Source organism: Pogona vitticeps, chromosome 1 (assembly GCF_051106095.1).
Source record: "Pogona vitticeps strain Pit_001003342236 chromosome 1, PviZW2.1, whole genome shotgun sequence".
Classification (NCBI taxonomy): Eukaryota; Metazoa; Chordata; class Lepidosauria; order Squamata; family Agamidae; genus Pogona; species Pogona vitticeps.
Genome location: NC_135783.1, coordinates 12,184,438 through 12,207,483, shown reverse-complemented (window position 1 = coordinate 12,207,483; position 23,046 = coordinate 12,184,438). Strand labels below are relative to the sequence as shown.

General features: G+C 40.8%; 1 protein-coding gene across 7 annotated transcripts in view; it reads left to right on the top strand.

The window, feature by feature from the left end:
* Positions 1 to 23,046, top strand: part of SPTBN1 (spectrin beta, non-erythrocytic 1) — a 243,093-nt gene that overhangs the window by 143,935 nt on the left and 76,112 nt on the right. For all 7 annotated transcript variants that reach the window (XM_072987493.2, XM_078382288.1, XM_072987500.2 and 4 more), the window contains 4 exons: positions 7,532 to 7,683; positions 17,705 to 17,878; positions 20,294 to 20,385; positions 22,360 to 22,440. In XM_072987493.2, coding sequence (XP_072843594.2) covers positions 7,532 to 7,683; positions 17,705 to 17,878; positions 20,294 to 20,385; positions 22,360 to 22,440 — 499 coding nt within the window. The remainder of the gene's footprint in view (positions 1 to 7,531; positions 7,684 to 17,704; positions 17,879 to 20,293; positions 20,386 to 22,359; positions 22,441 to 23,046) is intronic.

Genomic DNA, 23,046 nt, shown 5'->3' with positions numbered 1-23,046 from the left:
CTCGCATAGTGACGTTAATTTGTTCCGCAAAAATCACTGCAGAACGAAAATGTCGCTATGCGATATTAAAAAGCCCATAGAAACGCATTGAAACCCTTTCAATGCGTTCCTATGGGCTTAAAACTCACTGTTCAGCAAAGATCCTCCATAGCGCGGCCATTTTCGCTGCCTGGTAAGCGAGGAATCCGTCCCTAAACACAGCGGGCGGCCATTTTGTTTACCCGGCAGTCATTTTGAAACCACCGATCAGCTGGCCGAAAATGGGGGCTTTGCGATTATCGCTTCCCTGCGATCATTGCAAAGCGAAATTTCCCCTTAGGGAACATCGCAAAGTGATCACTTTTGCGATCGCAGAAAATGTGTTGCAAAGCGATTTTGTCGTAAAATGAAGCGATCGCTATGTGAGGCACTACTGTATAAAGAATTATTATGTAGCGAATCAACTAAGATTTATTGGAGATGAAGGAAGATTAATTTGGTGGGATATGGAATCCTCAGAAATGCATGGAAATATTGAAAAATACTTGTTCAGTGCAGTAAAAAGAAATATTATAAATCAGGTAAATAACCTCTTTTTAAGAAACATGTTAAATGTGTGGAACAGATACAAAAAGAAGTTTTGTCCTTTTACTTCACCACTAAAATTAGTGAGTGAAATAGAAAATTTCCCAGCAAACTTGAAGGGTTGTTGTGGTTTTTTCGGGCTCTTTGGCCGCGTTCTGAAGGTTGTTCTTCCTAATGTTTCGCCAGTCTCTGTGGCTGGCATCTTCAGAGGACAGCACCAACTTTAAGGGCTTTGTTGATTTGTTTAAGGATAAAAAAGTTGCCAGATTGAAGGATTGGATGGTCAAAATGAGTTTGAAGGATCAGATTATAGCAAAATTTCAAACTAATCAATTATCATGGTACAATTATATTCAGTTAGACAGATGGACTAATGAATGGTTGAGGATTAATGGCAAATGTAGAGAATATACTAAGTATGAACAATTTCTATCATCACATGAAGACATGCAGAAGGATGCTTTGAAGAAGGGAGTAGAAAGTAAAATTTATAACCTAATTTTGGATCAGGAGGAAAATGAAATTGAAATAGAAGAATTAAAATCAATTTGGGAACATGATTCAAAGACAGAAATTAGAACAGAGGATTTGATAAAAATTTAGAAGATGAGAGTTCTAAGATTAATGTCGGTAAGAATAAAGGAGAATTTTTAAAAAAATTAGTCTGAGGTGGTACATGACTCCGGTGAAATTGAACATAATAAATTCAGGCTACTCTAAGCCTGTTGGAAATGTGATGAAGAAATTGGCACGTATTATGATATGTGGTGAGAGTGTAAATTGAGTCAGAAATTTTGGAAATTGATTTTTAAGGAAATATGCGATATATTTGGAAAAGATATTGAATTTAACTCAAAAATTGCTTTCCTGTCAATTTTTGATAAGATAGAACTTGATTACAGTATTACTCGAAGGAATTGATTTCTAATTTTAAGACAAGTGTTAGATTATTAATAGCTAGATACTGGAAAGACAAACATGATATTAAATTAGAAGATTGGTATAACGACGTATAGGACATTGCGTTAAATGACAAATTGATTACTGAATTAAAGATGAAAAGAGGGGAGATACGTTTTGAATATTTTTATGCTATTTGGGGTAGATTTATTGAATTTATATTAGTGAAAGGAAAGGGGAAAGCGTCTAAGCAACAATCAATATAATTTTGGTAAAGAGGTTCGTAATAAAAAAACTACTCCAAAGGGTCCTGCGGGTATGTGGGTGCACTGGGTTTTAGATTGTTGGTATTTTGTATTGATGTATTTGTTTTGGAAAATAATAAAAAAATAAAATAAAATAAAAAGTAAAATTCAAGCTATGTATTGGCATCAAAGAAGCAGCACTGATTAAATTCCATGTCAATACGTTGCATGTATTAGAGATTTATAGCATAGCCTTTTTAGGATGAGTATGGTCTTCTCTAGTTAGCCTAATTCACAAAATATTTTACCATATGGGGATTGGTTTGCTACTAGCCCTTTCTTTCTGTTAACATGTTGCCCCAAAAGCTGTTGAAATTAGTGCAGCAAATTGCTCTAGAACAAGCCATTGAATTAATGGGTATATAATAAGTCAACTCCTCCATAAGTTCCATTGATTCATATGGGCCTGCTCTAACCATGACTTACTATACTAATTAGACTAATTTTTAGTCTCAGTTGATGAATACTTGCAGTTCAGAATTCATCACTGCACTCATGCTAGGTGCCTAAGTAAAGTGACTGTCGTGTCTCTTGACTTGGGAAGAGTGGAGTGCCTTGAGCAATAAGATGTGTCACTGTCTTACATTAGATCAAATAATTGTTCTATCTGAGCCCGTAGTATTTGCTCTTTATAAAAAAAGAATGGAGCCAGTTTGATTCATAAGACTAAAACCATAAGGCAAAAAGCCAGAAATGGACCCTCAGAGGTTTGTGAGTGTTCACATTCTCTAGAACAGTGGTCCCCAACCTTGGGCTTCCAGATGTTTTTGGAATACAACTCCCAGAAGCCCTCACCACCACCTCTGCTGGCCAGGATTTCTGGGAGTTAAAGCCCAAGAACATCTGGAGGCCGAAGGTTGGGGACCACTGCTCTAGAACCCTCAGTCAAGCTACATGGGGGAAAAGGTGGCAGGGAGTCAGAGAAGTCCAAAAATGTGTTATTTTGATAACCTCATGGTTCTTGGGCTCATCAGGCCCCACTTGACATCTTGGGCAGAACTTTATTACAGATCTCCTTAGGTTAAAGCAGCTACCCAGATTCTTAGACTTCCTCTCTATTTCCTCCTCCAATTTATTTTAACCACCTATTCCAAAGAGGTTCTAGAGGACTCAAAAGCTCTCACATTTCTATCTGATGCTAATATGTAACAGTTCCCCTTGACATTTAGTCCAGTCGTGTCCGACTCTAGGGCGCGGTGCTTATCCCCGTTTCCAAGCCGCAGAGCCAGCGTTTTGTACGTAGACAGTTTCCGTGGTCACATGGTCAGCGCGACTAGACACGGAACGCTGTGACCTTCCCACTGTGGTTGTACTTACTGTATTTATCTACTTGCATTTACATGCTTTCGAACTGCTAGGTTGGCAGGAGCTGGGACAAGCGATGGGAGCTCACTCCATCACGTGGATTCGATCTTACGTCTGCTGGTCTTCCGACTTTGCAGCACAGAGGCTTCTGCGGTTTAACCCACAGTGTCACCATGTCCATCTGATGTTAATAAAGCAAAGTGTGCTGTTTATAGACATACCTCCCCATAAAGCTTAAGGCACTCTCTGGAAGGTTTACATGTTAATTATGGAGGCTATACATTACTTCACCTCCCCAGAAAGCTGGGTACTCAATTTGCTGACCTTGGAAGGCTGGAGGGCTAAGTGAACCTTGAGCCGGCTACCTGGGATTGAACCCAGGTTGTGAGTGGAGTTTTGGCTACAGTACAGCAATTTATTGTCTCACGAGACTCCTTGAAAGTTACTGCCCATCTGTGGATCTGGGATTTTCTTTTATATTTTTATGAGAGCTGTCCAACGATATAGGTTTAGTTCCCCCCCCCTAATTTGCAACCTGAGCACTTTCTAATTAAATCCAGCAGAATTATAATTAATTCCCTTCCTAGTAAAGGCCATGATTCCCATAGTGTAGCATCTGTGAGATCAGTGGTGTTCTCTTCGGTAGTGAGGTTGACATTAAAGTGCACCAGATTCTCCTTATCACATCCAGAGTGGCATGAAAAGACTCCCGTTGCTAGTGAAAGATCCTCTTTACATGTTGAGAAGCACTTACATCTAAGTGCAAGGTATTCACCGGCAAAGGTCAAAGATGTTGGGCATGTCTAGTAGAAGGTGATACGATACAATTAAATATTTGTAGTGCTCTCTCGTAAGTCATGGAGCGGATGTGTTTATATTTGTTTATTTAAATAATGTAACTGTGTTATTGGTTACTTACCAAAGTAAAATGGTTGTTTGTTGGAAAACCTTTATGCTCTGCCTTACATCTGAGGCGTTGCAGATTTACAACTGGAAGCGTCTGTGAGTAGAGATTTCTGGGGGTGAAGTCAAAGTGGACAAGAATTTTGTGAAAAATACGTAGTGTGAAAAGTATGTATTAAAGTAAGAGTATACTTTTGGAAGGGGAAATCAAGTGATCAGCTCAAGTGTATATCTGGGTAATGATTGAAATCATGTTTTAAATCAGTGTGAGTAGATATCACAGATTCACCCCGCCACTCTTTTTTTTATATTAAGTCACTGTCTACTGATAGCTGTGTCTTTTCCCCCATGGTGTCAAGTATGAATCCTTCTGAAGCCTTTAACTGGGCACACCACAGATTACAACCTGGGTGGGACCATCTTCTGCAACTGAACCATAGGGATTCTTTCTCAAACTATTCTCCTATATAAATAAAAGTTTGAGGAGGTGATTTTGCAATCAAAGGTCGTTGGTTGGTCAGCCTGTCTGGAGTGGGATCTCATGTGGAACAGCAAACACAATGTTGGATAGCCGTTGGCTGTGCAAATAGTTGTGAAAGTATAGCTGAGGATTAAGGTAAAGATGGACTCTGTTTACCTATGGCTTTCTGTAAAGCCAGACTATCCTTGCATGGGATGTGGCTTTAGAATAAGATGACCTTCCTGATTTTGCTTCATGCGTATTAGCACCCCCCTCTGTGCACATATGTGTCAGTTACGAGATCTATTTCAGTCAAGAAAAACTGGACAAAATCTTTTTCTTTGTTTTATTATGTTTTATAATAGCATAGGCATCCTTCAGTCTTGAGAGACTATGGTAACGTGCTCTATATCGAGCAGTGTCCTCTCCAGAGCATGAAGCCCGGGTAAAGTAATATGGAGGATAGGCTGTTACCCAAGCAGCAGATCCCCCCTCTCCACATTGCTGAAATGGTCCAATGGAAAGGCAAGAGCCAATACAACTGGTTCCAGCAACATTGCAGGAGTTGGCGGAATGACACAAATTGCCTTCGGGACTCCAGCTCCGGATTTTGCCCCTAGGTTAACTCCTGAAGCCTTTTCCATGAGTGGATATAGCCACAAGGCAGTGGAGGTTTGAAATCGGAGTTTTCCTTCTCCTAGATGGGCTGCCTTCCATGGCTGATGAGCCCCACCTACCCGGCCTGCTCTCTAGTAGTGCAAAAGTATGATCCAACCCTTAAGATTGCTGGTTTTGTTATATATTAACAAATGTAGCAAATAGAGAAATAATATAAGTTTTGTTTGCTTATTTGCTTATTACTAATTGAGTTTGGATTAAGATCCATTAAGTACATAATTGCAGGAAGTATGCTGTCCCAAAGAGCTTTCCTATGGAAATTATACACTTCTTTTCTAGCTCTGTAGTTTTAAATTAGGATGAAATACCTGAGAGAAGTATGTTTTGATTGTGAGCCTCCAGTAAGATAACTTGTAAATAACGTAGGAGCTTTTTTTTCTCAAAAGTGCTTTTTTCGTTTAAATATCCCATAGATTGTGGAATAAGTAGCATTCAAAGTTCTTTCAAAAATACTTCTTTGGTGTAAATGTCATAGGTTTTTTCCATCTCTCCATCCATCCATCCATCCATCCATCCATCCATCCATCCATCCATCCATCCATCCATCCATCCATCCATCCATCCATCCATCCATCCATCCATCCATCCATCCATCCATCCATCCATCCATCCATCCATCCATCCATCCATCCATCCATCCATCCATCCACTTTTCTTCTATACTGGGAGATCTAAGGCAAATAAGCAAGCCTATTTCAAATTCAGGCTGAATGGAATGTGAAATTGATTAAGACTAAGGTACCGCAAGTTATCTAGTGAGGAAGTATTTCTCTATCTTTAGCCGCAGGGTATTTTAAATGTCAGTCCCAGAAGGCCCAACTAGAATGGCCAATGGCCAGGAGTTCTGTGAATTCACATCCAAAATATCTGAACAGCCAAAGATTGAGTTCCAATGCTTTAGGATGGCAGGAACGTAAGTTTGAAGGAATTAATGATAGGAAACATAGGGTGTTATCAGTATTATTCATGGTTGTATTTCAGCTCCTCATCTCTGTTTATTCATAATGCTCTGCTCCTGTTCTGCCCACAACAGCACAGAGCCAGATTTTATGCCTAGCAAAAAAAGACAAACCTCTGAAAAACATCTATCAATGCAGCAGCCATAAAAACAAATAGACACAATATTGAAACTCTATGACGACAACAGCCAGCAAGTCAATCAGCAGCATCAATATAGTTCATCATTAAAAGGCTTACTTTGAAACAGGAATGGGCAAAGTAGACGCCATGTGGGCCTCTAGTACGAAAAATTGGGCATGGCAGATGGAATTCTTACTACGATGATTCACGTACTCCATGACTTAGATAGGAAGCAGCTAAGAGAGACATAAATAACTAGTACTAGGAGTAATTGTTGTGATATCAGACCTGATAAATTGTATGGCCAGAACCCTATTACTTAACACAACTGGTCTGCAACGAGTACAGACATCAAGTCCTTAATTAGCAGCAATTTGCCATTGAGATTTATGCCATTTGACTGGCATACATTAACAACAAATATTGACTAGTAAGTCTCGTATGAGCAACTCCCATCAGTCGGACCTGCTGTGGTCACTCTCTGAATCCCCATTCTCACCTGTCACCTGCATTATAATGGTGGTAGAAAAGCAAGGAGAGTTGCTAAATGCCAAGGTGTATGACTGATAATTTTTTTTTAAAAAAATCTAATTGATTTGAATTATTATTTATAATAATGATTTTTAAAAAATTCATTGCCCCCCAAAATTGATTTTTTTTTAAATTTAAATCATAATTTAAATCAATTAAATCCTTTTTCTGATCATAAATTTATTGTTTTGGAGTGAAATAAAAACATTCATATCAGTTAGGCATCCTTCAGTCTCGAAAGACTATGGTAACGTGCTCTGTATGGCGGACTTGGAACAGCGTCTAGTGTGGCTGAGGAGGCCAATTTGAGAGTGACAATCTCTTCCACACTGAAGACAAATCCAATCTGTCCCATGTCCAGCTTCCTGGTTTTGCTGCTTTTGTGACTTCCTCTTTGCTTCGGCCTGCTGGACAAGGGTCTCTTCAAATTGGGAGAGGCCGTGATGCAACACCTGCCTCCAGGCTGAACGCTCAGATGTCAGGGTTTCCCATCTGTTGAGGTCCATTCCTAAGGCCTTCAGATCCCATTTGCAGATATCCTTGTATCACAGCTGTGGTCTCCCTCTGGGGCGATTTCCCTGCACTAATTCTCCATACAGGAGATCTTTTGAAATCCGACCACCAGCCATTCTCACGACGTGCCCAAGCCAACGTAAATGTCGCTGTTTCAGTAATGTATACATGCTGAAATGTTTTATAAACGTTTGGCAATTGGATTTAAATCAAATTCACCCTGTTCGTTTCTGTTCCAGATGAAATTTCTTATGACTAAACTCTGGTGCATTACCATTTTTTTCTCCACCAGATGAACGAGAGGCAGTCCAGAAAAAGACGTTCACTAAGTGGGTTAACTCTCACCTGGCACGTGTATCCTGTAGAATTACGGACTTATATACTGATCTTCGTGATGGACGGATGCTTATCAAACTGCTGGAAGTTCTTTCGGGAGAGAGACTTGTAAGTCCCTGTTCTCAATATTTTTAAAGCGTCCTATTTCTAAGAGAGTTTTAACAAATCAGTGTGAGCATAAACTATCCACTTATTCTTCTGCTGTGATTTTCATATGTCCAATACAAAATTCAGAGGTGAGGTTTATGGGCCATTAATAACTCTACGAGGTCAGAGCTTTAAAGTAAGACATTGTAAGTAACATTACCTGTATAAGATGTTAGTTTATGGGATAATAGTAGATAAAAATACCAGTAATTTTTCACCATTTGTAATGTTAACACTCATGTGTTATATTTTAGGGGCAATTAGTAATGGTTATTCCTTACTTTCCTAGCATATTTTTTAATGTGTCATTTAGAAACCATTTCTTTTTCTTCAAGGATTTTTATCATTGGAAAAAAAATATTGTTAGTGATACATTGCCCAAAACGCAAGCTCTAAAATTAAGGTGTTGCTAGAGTAGCAATTAAGGTAAGTGTATTACCCTAGTTATATAACAGTTGCAAGAGATGTAATAGGTAGAGGTTTAAGAAAATGTGGATAATTGAAAAATGAAGGGAGCATTATCTGTGTGGGATCTGAAAATACTTCAGTGTAGGTGTTTATCATATTTAATACTACTGTGACATTTGGAAGGGTAGACAAGCTTGAGTAGAATGTTGCATAGTCCTGTTTCTTGCCAGAAATCTATTATTTTGAAGTGAAATAAAAACATTCATATTAAGGTGCTTTATACATGTTTGGGAAAAAGTAGCCAAACAATAGTTTTTATATATTGCGCATGGAAAAGTACATTCTTTATTTCTTCTTTTTTATCATTAGCATTTTAATAATAATAATTGTGTGCCATCAAGCCAATTCCAATTTACAGTGGTGCCTCACTTAATGATTGTCCCGCATTACGATGAAATCGCTGTACGATGATCTTTTTGCGATCGCAATTGCGATAGCAAAACAATGGTCTGAATAGGGGTTTTTCGCTTTGCAATGATCGGTTCCCTGCTTCGGGAACCGATTCTTCGCAAAATGATTTTTTTTTAAACAGCTGATCGCCGGGTGCTTAAATGGCCACCGGGTGCTTAAAATGGCTTCCCGCTGTGTTTAGGGATGGATTCCTTGCTATACAGGCAGCAAAAATGGCCGCCGTATGAAGAATCTTCACTGGACGTGAGTTTTTACCCCATTAGAACACATTGAATGGGTTTCAATGCGTTTCAATGGGGTTTTAAATTTCATTTTACAATGTTTTTGCTTAACGGCTATTTTCCTGGAATGGATTATCGTCGTTAAGCGAGGCACCACTGTATAGTGACGCTTTTCAGGGTTTCGAGGTAGAGAATACTCACAGCTGTTTTATCCCCCTTCCTCTAGGGGCGCCCTGGGACTGTGCAGCTTGCCCAAGGCCACATAGGCTGGCTTTTCTCCTGTGAGGCACAGTGGGGAATTGAACTCCCAACCTTTGGCTCTGCAGCCAGATATCTATACCACTGAGCTCTCCAGCCAGAGTCATTAACACTTTATGAATTCTTTATTATAATATGGTGGTTTTCAGCCTTTTATCCTTTGCGTGTTTTGGACTTCCATTCCCTGAAGCAGGTCCAATGCTAAGAGATTCAGGGAGTTGAAGTCTAAAACAGCTGTAAGACTGAATGTTGAAAATGAATTGGATAAAAACGAAATTTCTGAACAGTCACTTTGTGTTTAGAGCGAATTGTGGTTGTGAATGTGAGTTTTTGCTTTTTGTATTTGAAGAGCACATTCTAGCATACCTTCTACAGCAAACAATCATATAGATAAGGCAGTTTGTGAAAACCTTGAGATAATTACATGCATTCCAAAGTGTGTTAACAGGCTTTGCTTTCTAATCCCATTTGCTGAGGCCCTTCTGGTTATAATTGTTCTCTGCATATGCTAATATTTATTTTATTTAAGCACTGGAGAACACAGATCCACACTTTACCATTTTACCAGTGTCTGAAATTGAGGGTGTTTCCTAGATTTTATAGCCCAAAATTCGGATAAAGCATCAGTGGCAGGAACTTCTGCTGTGGCTTATAAATTTCACTTTTTACAGATTGCAAGGCATGTTTATTTAGCATCGTAGTGGGTCTTTCTCCCAAAGAGGAGAGTCAAAGAATCTGCCAGCCACTAGGGAATTCTGGGTGATGTGTGCTTTTTTAAAAATTGCCAGTTTCTTCACCATCTTCCAATTCATTTTTGAGAAATACATCTGGGAGGCAGCCAGAATATCACTCAACCTTTATGCCCTCAGAACTCCAGCATGGCTGAATGTGGATATGAATAAGTGGAAATAGTCCTAAGGCCAGCCCTGCTTTACAGCTTTAGTATTTTCACTTAATAATTGATCTGCTATAGAAGTGTTTCTCTTTGGGCTGATGGTTATCCATCAAGACATACTTCCGAAACGCAATTGGGCTATGTTACAGGGAGAAGATCAAAGAACCTAATAGCCCTTTAAGACTAGCAAATATACTGTGGCATGAGTTTTGTCCAAACTATATCCCAAATTATAATGCTTTTTTAGGTGCCTTCAATATTACTGCTTGAAGACATTACCAAAGGAGGTACTTTCCTGTATAAATGATTCAAATCAGAAGGAACTGGTATGTCCACTGGTGGCATAAATACAAATGGGAGACTGAGTCTCCAGATGTATAAAAGTATTGGCAACACAGACTATATTCTTATCTAAAAAGCTCCGGCTTGACACATTGTGGCGTTCTTCAGGAACTAAGCCTGGAGCTGGTATAGACCAAATGAAATGCTACATTTCTAAAAGCTTGGTATGTGTCTTGCATGCCGTCATTAATCTTTAGTGGAAGTTTATTGATCTTGTTATGTGGATATTCATTAATATTTCATGCCGTTAATTGTATAGATAAGAAAAAATAGCTGTAACTGTCCCTAGCCAGCTGTTTCTAAATTTGCTGTGATGGTTTTAATTGTTGGTAGATTCCAATTGTTCTTATACTTTATTGATATTACCGGTATATTTTCATTTACTGGATTATAACATGGATAGGGAAATCCAGGAATTCCAGATTTTGTTGCAGCTGAAATCCCTATCAGCTCTTCTCAGGATGGCCAGTGGCAAGGGATTCTGGGATTTGTAGTTTAGCAACATCTAGAGAGGCGCAAATCTGGAGTGGCTTGCCAGTTCCTGCTCCAGGTGGATCACATTTAGTCCGAACTCTCCAACAAGGCCTTACAAATAGCACAGAAGAGAAGGGAAACAAAATGCAAGGGAGATAAGGAAGGTTACAGAAAATTGAATGCAGACTTCCAAAGAATAGCAAGGAGAGACAAGAGGGCTTTCTTAAATAAACAGTGCAAAGAAATAGAAGAAAATAATAGAAAGGGAAAAACCAGAGATCTGTTCAAGAAAATTGGAGATATTAAAGGCACCTTTTGTGCAAAGATGGACATGATAAAGGACACAAATCGTAGGGACCTAACAGATGCAGAAGACATCAAGAAGAGGTGGCAAGAATACACAGCGGAATTATATCAGAAAGATTTGGATACCCCGGACAACCCAGACAATGTAGTTGCTGACCTTTAGCTAGACATCCAGAAGAGTGAAGTCAAGTGCGCCTTAGAAAGCATGGCTAACAACAAGGCCAGTGGAGGTGATGGCATTCCAGTTGAACAATTTAAAATCTTAAAAGATGACGCTGTTAAGGTGCTACACTCAATATGCCAGCGAGTTTGGAAAACTCAGCAGTGGCCAGAAGATTAGAAAAGATCAGTCTACTTCCCAATCCCAAAGAAGGGCAGTGCCAAGAATGCTCCAAGTACCGTATGCACTCATTTCCCACACTAGCAAGGTTATGCTCAAAAACCTACAAGGTAGGTTTCAGCAGTATGTGGACCGAGAACTCCCAGAAGTACAAGCTGGATTTCGAAGGGGCAGAGGAACTAGAGACCAAATCGCTAACATGCGCTGGATTATAGAGAAAGCCAGAGAGTTCCAGAAAAACATCTCCTTCTGCTTCATTGACTACGCAAAAGCCTTTGTGTGGACAAAAAAATGCTTGTTTGGCTGTTCTGTACTTTAACAATAAATTCATCATAATTTCCGAAAACCCTAAAGTTAGCTCACGTAAACTGATCCTTTCTGCTAAATTTTGCTCTTTGTTGTAGTAAGCAGCAGGGTGGGAGAAAAGATTAGAAGGAATTAAGCCTGTGTTACTAAATGTGTGCTATGCACACAACTGGAATTCTTAAACAAACATAAACACAGTGAGCAAGGAAGCCAGTTTTGCATTCCTCATTGTCGAGTCACCTCCGCCCATTTTCAGTGGTTTAGTACTCTCATATAAAGCACTGAAAGAGAAGGAAGTGTGTTTATTATTATTTGTTTCACTGAGTGTATCTCTGCCTGTAAGCCTGGAGAATTGGTCAGAATTTAGCCAATGAGGGACAAGGAATTGAATTTTAGTCTCCCGAATTGAGTCCCATCGTGAATTTTGGTAGAGTTCAACCAATTTAGGTCTCTCAATCCAAGAACAAACCATTCTGTTCTGCATGAATGTACATTATTTCTCAAGATCTAGTCTCTATCCTGAATAACGTAATTCCTAAGGGCAAATGACTAAGGTTATCAATGAGAAAACGTAGGGTGCCCAGATGTTTTACAGCAGTACTTCTCTGCAGTGAAGATTGACCTCCCTAGTATAGACTAGAAGTAGTCTCGTCTTAGGAACACTGAACTTATTTCATTCTTACAGGCAAGAATGAAGAATGTAAGAAAACAAACACATCAAACGGCCCTGCTAAGTTGCTAAGCAAGATTATGAAAAGGTCATCTGTTTCTCCTTCCTCCTGTCCTTTGAGAATATAAACAGTATTACAGTAGAGCTCAACAGGACTTGATCATTGAGCCCAACTCCATTCAAAAGGAATATACAGCCCTTCAAATATTTGCATATGTCTTTCAGATCACCTTTTCGTCTTCTTTAGGCTAAGTGTAACCAGCTCCCTCAACAATTTCTTAAAGGGCTTGGTTTCCAGCATTATGGTGTATCTTTTCGAGTGCAGAGAAGAATATTACTGGTGGTCAGGACGTCTTTCAGCAAAATATGCCCATCGTTACGAGTTGTCATAACTGAGGTCTTCCTCGTATGTTTCAAAGAAACAGGATCCAGAGACTCTGCATGTAGAAGTTGGAACAGTGAGGGGAAGGTGCAAGCTTGCAATGTCCTAGCACTTCAAGTGACATGTTGCACTACCCCCTCTGGCCGTTCTTCTGTTCAGCCTCTGTCCTCTGTTGCATGTAGTTATTGTCGGTCGGTGTCAATGACACTCCTCTCCATTGACTTTTTGCTATAGACACTGATAGACAAGTTGAGGATTTCCCCCTGATTTGGATTTAAAATGTATGATATTCTAACTGTAGCAGTACTTGCCTTAAAATACCATTTTCCTGATCTTCAAGATGCAGCATGCTAGATGTGCAGAGCTAAGATGATGAAAATTAACATTTCTGTTCCTGTTTTCTTCCTATCCTGCTTCCCCAAAAATGAGACAGAGTCTTATATATTATTTTTGCTCCTAAAAAAGTATCAGGGCTTATTTTCAGGGGGTGTTTTATTTTTTTCATGTACAACCATCTACGTTGATTCAAATACAGTCATGTCATCTTCTTCTGGTTGCGGCACAATGGTGGAGGGCGGGCTTTCACGTAACTAGGGCTAATTTTTGGGGAAGGGCTTATATGACGAGCATCCTGAAAAATCATACTAGGGCTTATTTTCAGGTTAGGTGTTATTTTCGGGGAAACGGTATTTTGTTTTATTTCTATAAAGTGCCAGCATGAAAATGAGAGTATGCAGGAGTGCTTAAGAATACTTATGAGCAAGAGTAATGAACGCAGTGGTGCGTGCACATGCTGGAAGGCAAAACAGATCTTGGATTCACTTTCCTCTCCCCTTCACCACAGGTCAGCTAAGCATTTCTCCAGCTCACAGGTCTTAATTACTACTGTCTGTATTCTGACAGGGATAATTAAACCCCATTGATTTGTCAGGTTGATTTCTAGGCTAGAGGGAAAAAAAACTTGCCTGTGTCCTGCTTTTTCTTCTTTTCATCATGTCAGCCTTCATTTCCCAAGTGAGCTTCTCGTAAGGGGTTGATCCTGACCTACAATTTTAGTTTAGGCATCACAACAAACCGTATTTGACCAAATCATAGCTCAGAAGGCTTTACCTATTCAGAAAGATCTCAGGACTCAAGAATTGTGGGTTGTGTCTATTGTTCTTATGCTTTCAGTTTGCTATGTGAAGGAGACTTTGAAGTAGAATAAGGTCATCTGAGGATCTGGAAGGGGGCAAGACGAAGGAGTGCGTATTTCCTTTCTTCCCTCCAAGACAGTGGTCCCCAACCTTTTTCAGACTGCGGACCGGTTGGGGGGGTGCGGGCTCTGTGTGCGGACCGGTTGGGGGCGTTCAAAGCCAGGCTCGCCCAAGAGGTGGTCATGTCATGCTTGCGCGACACACCCACCTGCAAGCTCAACACACCCCCCGTGTGTGCAGGGGGGTGGAGGTATGTGTCCGCGGCCCAGTTACGGCAATCCCATGGACTGGCACCGGGCCGCGGACCGGGGGTTGATGATCCCTGCTCCAAGACATCCACACACATACTTGTCCAGAAATTGTTCTCTGCTTGCCTCCCATTTGTCCAAGTCTCTCAACAGCCATATAAGGGAGCACATGATTTTCCTGCAAATGTCAATTCCACCATATCACAGAAAGTAATTTGTAATTGTAATATCAAACATAGCTTTGGCTGGGAAGAATGAGGGAAATTCAAAAACCCTCCAGATTTCCTGATGCCACCTGGAGAACCAGGGCCTGCCCTATGCATTCTGCTGCCTCAAGCAGAACAGGAAATTTTATGCCATCCCATTCCGGACATCAGAGTGTGGAGGACACTAAAGCGATGTTCTCAGTCTTACTTCCTCCAAGTCTTTTGGACATTTATTTATTTATTGTTTGTTTGTTTGTTTGTTTGTTTGTTTGTTTGTTTGTTTGGATTTCTACCCTGCCCAGGTAGACCAAAGATCTACTCTGGGCGGCATTACAATTTTTAAAACAGTTAAACCAATGAACATGCACCATAAATCCAAGATGGCAAAATGTGAATTTAAGATACGGCCTGCGCAAAGAGCCAGGTCTTGAGTTTGCTTCTGAAGACACCCAGAGAGGGAGCCAGGCGGATCTCCATGGTCAAATTGTTCCAGAGGTGAGGGGCCACTGCCGAGAAGGCCCGGTTCCTCGTTCTTTCCTTCTGGACTTCCCTTGGCGTTAGGCCCCTCGGCCTGGATGGAACGAGTGACTCTGGCCGAACTGGGTGGGAGAAGGCGCTCTGCCAGATATCAAGGTCCTAAACCATTTAGGGCTTTATATGTAATCATAAGAACTTTGAAATTAACTCCCACTACCCTTTTTTGACCATTGGACTATTGCAGTTATATGCCTGTGTAACTGTAGTGTGTACTTTCTCTCTCTCTCTCTTCACTGTCCAGTAAAACCAGAATAAATAAATGCAGGAGGCATTTGTGAGATTTTTCTGCCTCGGGTATTAATATAACATGAGTATATACAGTATGTTACTTTTCAAGTAATAATGTGTCTCCAGTGATTTTTTAAATTGGGGCAATTTGCCTGCACAGGTTACACCATTGGCATAGTGACACAAGAGGATTTCTACCAGAACTTTTTAAAAAGTAACTAAAAATATCCATTTTAGTTATTTCTGAGAAACGGGAAGTGATTGCCTTTTAAAGTCTAACTATAATATATGCTAGTTTTTTTTTAAGTAATTTCTTAATTACTTAACAGAATGTTAAGCGTTTGTCTGTAGACAAGCCGTTTGGCCCCTTTTTCAAGCTGTTTGGCCAGAGAAACTGTCTACAGACAAACGCTGGCTCTACGGCTTGGAGATGGGGATGAGCACCACCCCCTAGAGTCGGACACGGCTGGACTGAATGTCAAGGGGAACCTTTACCTTTACCTAATTACTTAAAATTTCTTTTTATGATCCGAATAAAGACTTCTAATACTCTTTCACAATTGCTCTTAGTGCAGTTATGTTCAATTTACATTTTGTCTTAAAAGTTTTGCTGAAGTTTTTGCTGAATTACTTCCTTCTTTCCTGTTCCTTTATGGAAGAGAGCTGGAACAGATTTCTGCTTCCTAACTTTGATCTCATTTTAAAAAGGGGGCATAAAAGCAGCTCTAAAGTTCGCTTCTCCTGAGGTCTCCCCAATCAGTCATGGCTACAAATCTGACTGGCCCTTCGGGAAGAAATTTACATGTTGGCAGCCAGAGTTTTTTGGAGTCCTACCAGTTCTCATTACTGCAGACATGCAAAGCTTTGTTTGCTTGTTTAGCTCTTTCCCACCTCTGCCAGGAATGCAACAGAAAGATGAGAATGGGGTGTCTCAGTTAAATTTAATAAGCATCATATAGATGCCATATTTTAACACAAACAGAAGAAAACTTTTGGCTAGGCAATGTGCATAGGAGTGGATGTCAGAATGCTTAGGACTGTAGCACTGGGAGAGATGTAGAGCTTGTAAAAATCGTTTGAGGGTTGTTGTTTTTTGTTTTGTTTTGTTTTTTTGATCTAGAACTCCCAGACATCATAGTCCAAAAAGTAACTTAGGCAAATTCTGGGATAGCACCAAGCAGTAACTTTTGATAGAAATGTCTAGTTCAACCACACATGCAAGTTTACATCCAGTTGACATAAACTTCCAAATGTGTCTGTTTGAGCTTATTGATCTGCTCCAATTGCGAGGTCTGAGTTTTTGTGTGGATGCTAGAAGAGGTGGAAATTCAATGAAAGACTTTTTTCCCCAGAACAATTCGAGTTCAGAAGTAAGAAGGGAATTTACTAAGGAAGGGCATAGAATTATGTGCCTTTTGACGTTTTTGAAGTCTTTGGACAACACACAGTTTGATTAGGATAGTAGGCCAACAAGATCCGAGTCCAAATTGCTTGTCAACTTTGTTGGCCATCCTTTTTGCTAGCTTTGCCATGGTGCACTCAACCAAACTTAATAGTAAGAAATAAATCAGCAAAAATATTTTACCACAATTCCAGGCCAGGAAAGTAAAGGCAGTATTTACGGTCTAACTTCATGATGAAGCCCAAGAGGTTACTGTATGAGACAATGTTCTAGAATATTTTGGATAAGATAAATGAATTGATGGTTATATTTTTGCATTAGTACGTTGGCTGGTTGTGTGTTTCATTGTTGAACAGTGAACAGTGATGGAATGAGAGTTTAAAAGATGTGTGCTTGGAGAATAGTTCCCTGTTCATCTGGGTAGTGTGGGCGGCATATAAATTAAATAAATAAAATAAAATTTTAAAATCTCACTTACCTCGGCTCTGGAATAACCTCCCATCAGTGATGCGTCTGGTTCCCTCGCTGGGTGTTTTTAAGAGCCAATTAAAAACTTGGCTCCATCAGCAGGCCTTTCCTCCTGTCAATACTTGATTTTATTTTTATTATAACTTTCTGTTTTCCCATCTTGAGCACCACTAAGCATTACTAATTACTATTGTTTAGAATTGTTTTTAATTGTTTTTAACTGTTTTAGCTTATAATGTTTGAAGGAACCCGCCCGGAGTAGGCTTTGTCTAAAAGGATAGAAATCTGATTTTTTTAAAAAAATTGCATGAAATGTATGGTCTGGAGCTTCATGTGCCCCCCTTCCCAATAACTAGTGGAGCAAGAGATCTGGGATACTTATAGGATTTTCCAATATATTTCAGCAGACGAGAATGCTTAACGTGAACCCTTTCTTCTGAACCAAGCTGTCTTTTCTACTGAAGTGAATGGTCCACCAGGCTGCGCCTGCTACATGAGGATCTGTAGTATGACATGAAGCCTAGCAGCCTGAAGATAAAGACGTTGCTTGCTTAGCATGATGAACCTCTTATGACCGTGCTTGTGATCTTTTTTCTTTCCCCACTTTTTTAAAAACATTGCTAGCCCAAGCCAACAAAGGGAAGAATGCGCATCCACTGCTTGGAGAATGTTGACAAAGCCCTCCAGTTTCTGAAAGAACAGCGAGTGCATCTTGAAAATATGGGATCCCATGATATCGTGGATGGGAATCACAGACTAACCCTTGGCCTTATTTGGACGATTATATTGAGATTCCAGGTAAAGACAGATTAGTTCTTCGTTTTGTTTTGCCCATGTTTGTTTTCAAGTACAGTGGTGCCTTGCAAGAAGAACGCCTCGTGGAACGAAAAAAACGGAAGACGAATGGTTTTTCCGATCGCTATGGTGCTTCACAAGACAGCTTCTTCTATGGCCGTGCTTCACAAAATGGGGTTTTTTCCCCCTGAGACCGATGCTTCGCAAGATGAAAAAATTCATTCGTCTTGTGAGGTTCCAATAGAAATGCATTGCAATGCATTCCTATGGGAAGCCGCTTTTTGCAAGATGATTTTTTCGCAAGACAGTGCTACTCGTGGAACTAATTACATTCGTCTTGTGAGGCACCACTGTAATGTTGATCATTGTCAGACATCTCCTTAACCTTTTGCTGAGGCATCTTATGCAAAATGTCTTCAACATATTATTTTTGTTTAAAGATTTCCCCCCCTTAAAATCTCTCTCTCTCTCTCTCTCTCTCTCTCTCTCTCTCTCTCTCTCTCTTTCTTTCTCTGTTGGTTGAGCATTCTTCATGCTTAGTTCAGAATTACTTGAGGTATGAACATCTGGAACTAAGACTTCAAAACTTGCATCTACAAGGACCTGTAACTAAGGTCTTGACTCTCATTGAGTTTATAGACAAAAGCAAAACAAATTTAATGTGACTTTAAAGTCACATTAAGCTCACAGTGGCTCCACTAGTATTGTACAAAGAGTAGTAATTTCTTTGTGGTTTGTTTATTAGGAAGTAGGAACTCGGCTTATCTTTCCTCTAACGATTAGCCAAAGTTATAAGCCAAGGACAATCATTGGCTTATTACGTTGGCTGACCCAAGTTCCTGTTTCTCACATTAAAAAAACAAAATAAAAACAAAAAGCTGACAGGAGACAAGAGATGACAAAGGAGCCCAGTGGATATTAAAAAACAGTCTACATCACTCTGCTGGCTCATTCACAATAATTTCCGGGTAGGGATTTATTCTTTCTAAGCACAGCATGTGAATGTGGCCATTGAAATCAGTTGGATTTGTGTGTTCAATTTTGGCTGCATTATTCCTGTCTTTGTGAAGTATTGACTTCATTCGTGTGTCACAGTAAATTATGGTTAATTGTGATTTATCTAACTTACTCACAGACTTGAACATCTGGCATGGCTGCAGGGGGGGATTTTTTGGGTAGCTATATTAATCTGTTGCAGCAATAATAAAGCATCTTGTGTCATCTTAAAGACTTAAGTACCATATTTTTTGCTCCATAAGATGCACTTCCCCCAAAAAAAAATGTGTGGGGGGGGAGTCTGTGCATCTTATGGAGCAAAGCTGGCGATTTCGCCCCCACTGGCCCCATGGGGGCAGCATTGCAAGGGTCTGAGTGAGCCTTCCAGGACCCTTGCGAGACTCCCCCCACCCCCCACGGGGCCAGCGGGGGCGAAAGTGCCAGCTTCTAGGACCTTTTCTGAGGCTTGAAAGGCTCAGAAAAGGTCCTGGAAGCTGGCGATTTCACCCCCTCTGGCCCCAGGTGGGCAGGGTGAACCTCCAAAGGTTCCTAGGGTGTGTTCCATAAGACGGACCTCTCCATAAGGCTCACCAAATTTTTAGGAGAAGAAAACAGATTTTTATTTTCCTGTTTTCTTCTCCTAAAAATTTGATGCGTCTTATGGAGCAAAAAATATAGTAGTTTTATCAGCAGCCCATGAAGTGCCACAAGGTTTTTTGTTGTGGAGGTAGCAGTTTTACATTGTTCTTTGATAAATCACATTCAGTAAATGATAGTTGGATCTTAATTGTGATTTGTTTGAAACAAGGCACGAGGCCATAGTTCACAGTAACCATGGTTTGGGGCTCAGATGATGTGCAATTGGAATTGGAGGGAGAAACCCCCAGTCTCCTTGCAGTTGTGTTTGAGAGGAAAGGGACTTGTCCTGTCTCCAGGGAAGTTTATCAAGTTGTTATATGCATAAAATTGCCTGCCTGCCTGCCTGCCAGCCAGTCGGCCAGCCAGCCAGCCAGCCAGCCAGCCAGCCAGCCAGCCAGTCAACCAACCAACCAACCAACCAACCAACCAACCAACCAACCAACCAACCAACCAACCAACCAACCAACCAACCAACCAACCAACCAACCAACCAACCAACCAACCAACCAACCAACCAACCAACCAACCAACCAACCAACCAACCAACCAATGGGTTGGGCAACTCCCATCGATTCCCTAGACAGCATAAGTTGTGATGAGGAATTTCTGGGAGCAGCAATTTGTGTCGTTTACCCTTTGCTGTGTCCCGCCCCTCGGCTGGTTATTTTCTGGACTGTTCATCTGTTAGTGTTATTCTCTCTGAGTTATGCAGTTTGTTATGAAATAAATTGGCCAAGGCTTTGATGGATGGATTACTAATCACAGTGATGTGTGGCATTGCAGATCCAGGATATCAGTGTTGAAACTGAAGACAACAAAGAGAAGAAGTCTGCTAAAGATGCGCTCCTGCTCTGGTGCCAGATGAAGACAGCAGGGTGAGCTTGAACTAAATGGTCATCTCAGCCAGCCTTGCTCAAACTGGTGTCTTCCAGACATGCCAGGCTAGCTACACAGTCAAGTGTGTTGTTTTGGAGTTTTATGCATGTTGGCTTCAAAGACATCCAAAGGACACAAGGTTGAGAGAGGCTGAACTCACCCTTGATCATTTGTGTATATGGCGGCTCGTATCAACTTCATTGCTCTAACAATACCCAACTTTGCTAGTGAAGAAGTTGGGCTTTTCTCACCAGCACTTGCTGAATCTCTGCCCTGAAAACTGTTGTCTCCCTCCCCCCCCCAGAACTCAGTTTAAAGCTCTCCTGATCAGATTTATGAGTCTCTTAACAAAAACATTACTGCCAACAGCTGTGAGGTGCACCCCATTCCCTGCCAAAAGACGATCTTTGTGAAATAGCAGACCATGGTCCAAGAATGGTGGCACCATGTCCTTCAGCAGGGAGGAGAGATGATTTACAACCTGCCCACCCAGGTTGCGCCCCCTGTACACCCAGGGTCCAAGCAATCTGAAAAACTGAATCATCCTTTCTGAATCTGCATGGGTTTTAAAATAATCAGGGAGGACATTTGGTACAGACACAAGAGGGGTCTTTCTTTGTCACTGCCCCCAAGCTCTGGAACTCCCTCCCATGGGAAGCCAGCCTGGCCCCATCTTTGCTGTCCTTCTGTAAGCAGACAAAGACCTTTGTTTTCAAGCAAACTTTTTCTGCAGTACTCAGCCGTTTAAGAATGGGTTCTTAAAAGCAGGCCTTCTGCAAATTTTTGTTATATTTTAATGTGCTTTTTGAATAGTTTTAAATTGTTTTTTATCCACTAATTTTTTAGAATGGTTTTTACTTGTTTACATCCACTAATTTTTAACTTGATATCTGTTTAATTCTTTTTCAGTGTTATAACAATTTAAACCATTGCCTTTTAACTTTTAGTACTGCCTGTTTTAATGTTATAAGCCACCGTGAGTCCTCTTGTGGAGAGCCAGAATGCTAGCATATTTTAGCTTAAACCCTTTACTTCTAGTAACCCAGCCTTAGAAGATGCATTACATGCTTGTAGAATGGGAGGAAAAGCACTTATATGGACACTGGGAAGTGGTTTGACTGAGCTGGGTCACCAGAAGGGCTAGTTTTAATCACAGGGCCTGAGGTAGTCAAACCCTGTTCTAGAAACTTTTCCCTTTCTTTTGCTTCTTTGTTTGGAGTGGGTTGATCACCGGGTGGGTCATGCAACTCGGGCCACCTTACCAAGGACTTTGAGTCTTGGTCAGTCCATCTGCTTGCCTCCTGCGCTGCCGCTAAAGGGTTTTCCCAATCCCAGTCAGCTCATTTCCTCCTCCCTTTCTGCCACCCACAGTGACCCCATGCTTTCTCCCTCGTTAACGTAGAGCTCTGCACTGTTGGAACGATGGAGGATTTCTGTGTTAAGGATAATTCCATCTCCTCGGTGGTCAACGAGGTCCTTAGCAGTTCAATATCTGAATCTTCTACAGCTTTTTATATTATATTTTCTCAAATCATTCTTCACATAGCTTGGGACCCTCTAGATCAGTGGTCCCCAACCTTGGGCCTCCAGATGTTCTTGGACCACAACTCCCAGAAGCCTTCACCAGCACCTCTGCTGTCCAGGATTCTCTGGGAGTTGAAGACCAAGAACATCTGGAGGCCCAAGTTTGTGGACCACTGCTCTAGATGTGTTGACCTACACCTGCCATAAGGGGATTACAGCAGTTGTGGTCCAGCTTGTCTAGAAGACACCAAGTTGCAGTTCTACATTTGTGACATGGCAGTCCGTTGCCTGTGTCGCTGCAGACCATTTGAAAGGTGCTTGAGCCCAATTTTTCCCCCTAAGTTGAGCACCTGGTCAACACATGTCATATCTGTGAACCTTAATCCTGTATTGATTGAATTTTCTTTTCTTTCCCCCTTTCCGTTTTGGCCCTTTTTTTGTTTCATCAGCTACCCCAACGTCAACATTCACAACTTCACGACCAGCTGGAGGGACGGCATGGCTTTCAACGCACTAATCCATAAACACAGGTGGGCATTCGTCAAAAAGTTGATGAGGGTTTTTAAGTGCAGCTGGACCAATGGATGCAGAATTATGTCTTTTATTCTAGTAACCATCTTGGATCTCTCTTCCTAAACACCCACAGGGACCACTTGTGTCTGTCTTGTCAAACTCCCAACTCAAAACTCATCTCTTCTGTGAAAGCTGTAGTGTTATGCCATAGCCCTGTCCAGAAAATATGAACGACCCAACCCCATGCATGCATGCATGCATACTTGGAGGTAAATCCTGAGTCTGCTGGGTTTACTTTCAAGTAATGTTCACATTATTGCATTCTTTCAACTGCATTTTGTCAAACCCATCTCATTTCTCTTCATCCCATCCCTCTGCTGGCCTTGATAAACATGGAATGTATGCTCATGAAGGCACATATATTTTTCTTATGTTAATCTGTGAAGCACCATATCAACATGTTGAAAACTATGTGCCACATCCATGTGTAGCTGCATCCAGCTCAGGCATTTGTTACTAGCTCTATTGACTCTTTCTCTCTATTCTGTTGGGAATATTCCTAACTTCATGTTAGGTCATTCATAATCTGTGGAAGGTTTGTGCATTGAAGGAAATCCAAGGTG